This window comes from Canis lupus, chromosome 28, assembly GCF_003254725.2.
Source record: "Canis lupus dingo isolate Sandy chromosome 28, ASM325472v2, whole genome shotgun sequence".
Lineage (NCBI taxonomy): Eukaryota > Metazoa > Chordata > Mammalia > Carnivora > Canidae > Canis > Canis lupus.
This window is the reverse complement of record NC_064270.1, coordinates 22,103,311-22,109,310: the sequence shown is the minus strand read 5'-3', so window position 1 is coordinate 22,109,310 and position 6,000 is coordinate 22,103,311. Positions and strand designations below refer to the sequence as shown.

At 34.5% G+C, this 6,000-nt stretch overlaps 1 protein-coding gene across 2 annotated transcripts in view; it reads right to left on the bottom strand.

Moving 5' to 3' along the window:
- Positions 1–327: 327 nt before the first annotated feature.
- SMC3 (structural maintenance of chromosomes 3) overlaps positions 328–6,000 on the bottom strand; it is a 39,099-nt gene continuing 33,426 nt past the window's right edge. For both annotated transcript variants that reach the window (XM_025467174.3, XM_049103093.1), the window contains 8 exons: positions 5,858–5,965; positions 4,628–4,736; positions 3,795–4,042; positions 3,496–3,708; positions 2,798–2,989; positions 2,459–2,636; positions 1,316–1,422; positions 328–735 (listed from right to left, as the gene is read on the bottom strand). In XM_025467174.3, coding sequence (XP_025322959.1) covers positions 664–735; positions 1,316–1,422; positions 2,459–2,636; positions 2,798–2,989; positions 3,496–3,708; positions 3,795–4,042; positions 4,628–4,736; positions 5,858–5,965 — 1,227 coding nt within the window. In that variant the 3' untranslated portion in view covers positions 328–663. The remainder of the gene's footprint in view (positions 736–1,315; positions 1,423–2,458; positions 2,637–2,797; positions 2,990–3,495; positions 3,709–3,794; positions 4,043–4,627; positions 4,737–5,857; positions 5,966–6,000) is intronic.

Here is a 6,000-nt window from a genome sequence, read left to right as displayed (position 1 = left end):
AATCCTCACCAAGGGTCATAATCCCCTGACAGAACTTTAGAACTAGTAGGAACCAGGACCTATTCTATAAAGACTGACTCACTCAGTCTAGGGAAAGAGGCCAGCAGTGTTACTCCAGTAGTTTAAAGCTACCCCCGTGGGGATTTAAGTATACAGCCAGGACTGGGAACTGATGATGTATTTCAACAGAATATAAACATTAAAAAAAAAAATTCTTCTTTTAGGTGAAGGCAGATCTTTTCTTAGGCAAAACAAAAAGCAGACCGATCTTTAAGAAAAAATTGTTTCTAACCATACAACTATAAATAAAAAGCCACATAAAATAAGTTAGTCATAAAACAATTATTTAATTGAAGCTATAAAAAACGAGGCAATTGATAAAATAATTAGGAAAGAATATTTAGCACATTTCAAAAAATTTAAAACAGGAGCTGGACACTTTACAAAAAGTTGTGTGAAATAAAACTCTTAAACTATAAGTAGAAATGTAACATTACAGAGTATCTTATAAAATACAATGACAGAAATATAAAAGGACTATGTATGCTCTAAGTCTGAAAACTTTTAGTAGTGACTGGATATTTAGGTTTAAATGTACAATTCCTGGGTATGAGAATCATATTACTATACACATCTTCCAAATCAGTGGACAATTTTTTCCAATTAACCATGAGTGGTATCATCTTCTACAAAGTCTTTAGCCATCTCTGCTGTGATCACGTCAATATGACTAACCTGAAGAAAAAATGTAAAAACAGTGTTAAATCTAAAAAAAAAATCAAGTGTTCTCACTGTATAGAATAATATTTAAAACATATGGCCTTTCACCTGTAAGTTTTGCCTATCAAGTCAAAGGAGTCTAAAACACTAAGACCTTTCTAATGGTGTTTGCTGAAAGCCTCAGTTTAAAAAATATTCTTCATTTTAGAACTCTGAAGATCCGGGTAAGTACTGACGTCTAAATTTCAAATGTTTTTTCAATTATTATGATGTTGCTATTTCAAAGAATCTTAAGGCTGAAAACATCAGGAAGAGCTGTGTGGCCCAGCCAAATATAAATGACTGTATGTAGCTGTTAAGGACTGTGCACTGAACAGGCAAGACAAGAAGGTAATGTCTCTTAATACCAATGAAAATAAAATCAATGCAGTGAATGCCACAAAAAAATTACTAAACTTCACAGGCATTTGAAAGAAAGTTTTTTCTCTACAAACTCATCAACATAAGCAACAAATTTCTAGGTTTTCCTTAATGGTTTAAGTAACATAAAACAAGAATTTGACAAATACAAACTCAAATGTGAAAAAAAATTTACCTTGTTTCTAAACTTTACACCATAGAATTTGTCAGCTGACTCAAGCAGTTCAGGCCTAAAAGTAGTTGTAATAAATTGTGCATGTACAGCAAGTTCCATAATCATATCTATAAAAAGAAATAGTAATTTAATAAAACCTTTTTTAAGTAGATGTGAACATTTAAAAAGCATCTATCTTTACTCTTACCTAAAATTCAAAACAGCCTGTAATTTTATTTTTCATGCATACATCTCTAAAAATTACCTACTCTCTTACACATTAGGGATAGATTTTTTACCTAGTGTTTTAAAGTTACATAATATGAAGCAGTAGCTACTTATAACACAGGATTAAAATTCTCAAAGTTTTCCCATACATAAAAAACTAGAATCACCTTCCCTTGCTACCCATGTCCCCAAAGATCTTTTGAATTTACTGAAGATCAAATATAGGTTCTTTAAATACAGAATCAACATTTTAGGGTCCAAGGCTATCCAAACAAGGTGAGAAAAACAAGGTTTAAAATGACAGACCTGTGTAAAAGTTTAACTGAAGTAGGATTTTTTTTTTTTAAAGATTTTATTTATTTATTCATGATGGGGGGGGGGGGGGGGTGTGTGCAGAGAGACAGGCAGAGGGAGAAGCAGGCTCCATCGCTGGAGCCCAACACGGGACTCCAGGATCACACCCTGGGTCAAAGGCAGGTGCTAAACTGCTGTGCCACCCAGGGATCCCCGAAGTAGGATTTTCTTTTTTCTTTTTAAGATTTTATTTATTTATTCATGAAAGACACAGAGAGAAAGAGGCTGAGACACAGGCAGAGGGAGAAGCAGGCTCCATGCAGGGAGCCCGACGCGGGACTCGATCCCGGGACTCCAGGATCATGCCCTGGGCCGAAAGCAGACGCTAAACCGCTGAGCCACCCTGGGATTCCCCGAAGTAGGATTTTCAATTGACAAACACATCAATTATACTCACAGAACTAAGATTTGTAGTCCAACAATAAATTTTGAAAAACGTACTAGAAGAAATTTTACTTACAGAATATATACCCTCTCTAGCCCCCCTCCCCCCAATATCTTAGGCAATAAGAAATCTCTAGTAAAGAGGCAAGCTATCATTTTTTAAGCAAGTTCTCATTGTTAAGTACAAACCCAAACTACCTGACACAGCTTTTCTGTGCTGGGCATCCAGAGCCTGGTCAATCTCATCAAATAAGTAAAAAGGAGCTGGATCACATTTCTGAATAGCAAAAATCAGAGCAAGAGCTACCAAGGACTTCTGTCCACCAGAAAGCTGTTGCATTTCTCTCATTTCACCTTGTTTCCCTGTAAATGACACCTAAGAAAACATTTAAATGACTTAATACCCAAAAGGGGTAGAATCAACATCATCTCTTAAAATTAAATTACATGCAATGCAATAATTTAATTTGTAAAATATTCCACAAATCTCATTATACGGTAATACTGGAAAAAATTGGATATTAAAATGTATTTTACCCTAATTCCAACTCCAGTGAACTGGTCAACTGATGGGACACTGCTTTGTGACCCAGAACCTCTTTCACTTTCACCACTTCCTTCTCCTTCATCCTGAGACTGACTGCCCTCCACATCTCCTTTCTTCATCACCAAAGTAGCTTTGCCACCAGGTACCAACTTCTGGAATACTTCACTGAAGTTCTTGGATACCTTAAAATGAATGAATGAACAAATGAGTAAGTTAGGTGTCACTTCAAATAGAAATTTTAATTAGGTGGCACTGCACATATTTTTTAAAGCAAAGAAATATTTAGAACAACCACAGATTTTTTTTTTTAAGATTTTATTTATCCATTTGAGAGAAAGAGAGAGACACAGGGCAAGGGCAGAGGGAGAGGGAAAAGCAGACTCCCCACTTAGCAGGAAACCTGACACAGAGCTCAATCCCAGGACCATTACCTGAGCTGCAGACACTTAAGCAACTGAGCCGCCCAGGCACCCCAGTAATCACAGATAAATACTTTAACAAGAGTAACAGATTGAATCCTTTTAAGAGCTGTGTAGCATATTCTAATTACTATATGCTGGATTTTTTTACTTGTATTAGATCGAACTATCAGTAGGGAAAAAGCTTTATAAACGCTTACCAACTGAGTAATAAACTGAATTATAGCCTAAGCTTTTGTCCAGTGTATTAACTACAAATAGATACATACCTGTTTGAAAGTTAACTGAATAGCTTCGTATTTTCGAAGTTCAAGTACATTCATCAGTTCCATGATTGATTTGTACCCCCTATCCAACTCTTCTTGTCTTTTTATTAACTTTTCTTTCTGCTCAGAGAAATTTACAAACTGATCTAAAGCTTTTTTGTTAACGTGGCTGTACTTCTTCAATTCTGTGTTGCACTGTTCAAGTTTTCGAAACAACTACAAAGAGAAAAAAGATATATAAATAAATTCACATGCAGAGAAAATCTGCAACATCATTTCAAATTTAAAACTACAGGATCTACCTGTTTGAGGCTCAGTGTCTGGTACTTTTCAAATGCTTCCTGGGGAAGTGATCCAAGTTCTCGAATTTTTTTCATACACTCTTCTTTTTTCTTTAGTAGCATGCCTTGTCGATTTGTCATCTTTTCTAGTTCTTTAGTATCATGATTTATAGCATCCATATGTTCTTTTTCCATATTTTTCCAGCGTTCCATACTTTTCTGAAGCTCCTTAATTCCAGCTTCTGTTTTATCAATGGAATTGTCCAAATCTAAAATGGGTGGGGGGGGATCAAATTAAACCATTAATACCCATTTTAAAGCTAGAGTGCTATCTGACCAGATTTTAATGGTCAAATCTATAAAAATAAATAGGTTTTTGGTTTTGATAATGTTTGTTTAAACTTTACTGTGTAAACCCATGAAACACTTAATTCAGGACAAAATTAGGAGTGTACATTAGTCACTCAGGTATATATTTCTCATGAGTGAATGTTTATAAAAGATTAAAAGAATAATTTTCTTCTCACAGCAACTAGGTGATAAGAAACTTAAATTCAGCAAAACAAAAACAAAAACAAAAAGAAACTTAATTCAGTGATTTCACACTTTTGGCAACAAAATTAGTAATTAAATTTGTCACAAATATTTCAACAAAACAAAGGTTACTATTTATAATCAACACACTAAACTCCATTCACTATAAATTATTTATGTAATAGAAACCACACAAAATCATTAGTGCATACTTTTGCTTATTTGGGAGTTTCATTTTGTAGTAAACAATTTTTTCAAACAAATAAGCTAACTTTTAAGAAAATACCAATTTTTTCTTTTTTTACTAAATCAAAATTCACCTTCTGATCGTGCCATAGTATCTTTTACTCTTTTATTGATTGCTTCAAGTTCTGAGGTTGTAGCAGTGAGAACAGTACCCCCTTCTGTCTCTCGCAGTTCATTAAGTTCCTGCAAGATAAAGATCATTAAATCACAAAATCTGAGTTTTGCTACCTTCAAAACATTAAGACTTCAATGGTTTCCAATAGCTATTACCTTTCTATGCATTAATATATAAAAATTTGTCTAATCATTGAATTGTTGATATACATTTGTGTTTTTAGTTTCTACTATAAATAATGCTATGAACATTGTTTTTTAATCAAAGCTTAATTTATACCCAATAAAATGAGCCAATTTTAAGTGCAGAGCTCAGTGAGTTATGACAATGTACATACCCATGTAACTACCACAATGAAGATACAGATTTTTTCATTAAACCAAGAAGTTCCCTTGTGACTCTCTGTAATCAGTTCCCTCTACTCATGCCCCCAGAAAACGATCATTCTGCTTCCTATTGCTATAGATTAGTTTCCCCAACAGCCGTTATTTTGATAAGCATTCAAAAGAGTAGAAAGTACACTTTGTATAATTACAAATATTTAAAGTATCCATTAGAGGGGGGAAAAAGTAATGATACAGTAACTAGAAAATTTCTAGTAGTAGAAATTGTAGTAGTGTGGACTACTACTGAGAAAACATTAATAACCAACTTAATAACTTACGGAGTACCTAGAATACACCAGGATAATTATACGAAACAGGTATTACTGTTATGCTCCCTTTTCATAAGAGGAAACTGAGGCTTGGGAATATTGAATTATTTGCACAGGGGATCCCTGGGTGGCGCAGCGGTTTAGTGCCTGCCTTTGGCCCAGGGCGCGATTTTGGGAGACCCGGGATCAAGTCCCACGTCGGGCTCCTGGTGCATGGAGTCTGCTTCTCCCTCTGCCTATGTCTCTGCCTCTCTCTCTCTCTCTGTGGGACTATCATAATTAATTTAAAAAAAAAATTTTTTTTAAAAAGTACCTCTGTAATAAATAAATAAATAAATAAATAAATAAATAAAATAAAATAAAATAAAATAAATCGCACAGGATCATACACTAGATGACAGTGCTAGAACTCCAACCCACGGTAGTAAGGTGCTTTCTGTCCCCAAAGCCCAGGCTCTCAATCAAAGCCACTCATGTGTAAGTTCTTTCAAAAGGTTATAAGGTCATCAACAAATCCACAAAAAAAGAACATACCTGTTCTACTTGGTCCAAGCGTTTCCTCAAATTTTCATTTAGGTATGTCTCCACTCGAGTAATAATACCTTCTAATTTAATTCTTTCATTCAGCAACTGTCTGTTTTCCTAGAAAAAAAGAAAATTATTTGTCTACATAGGCA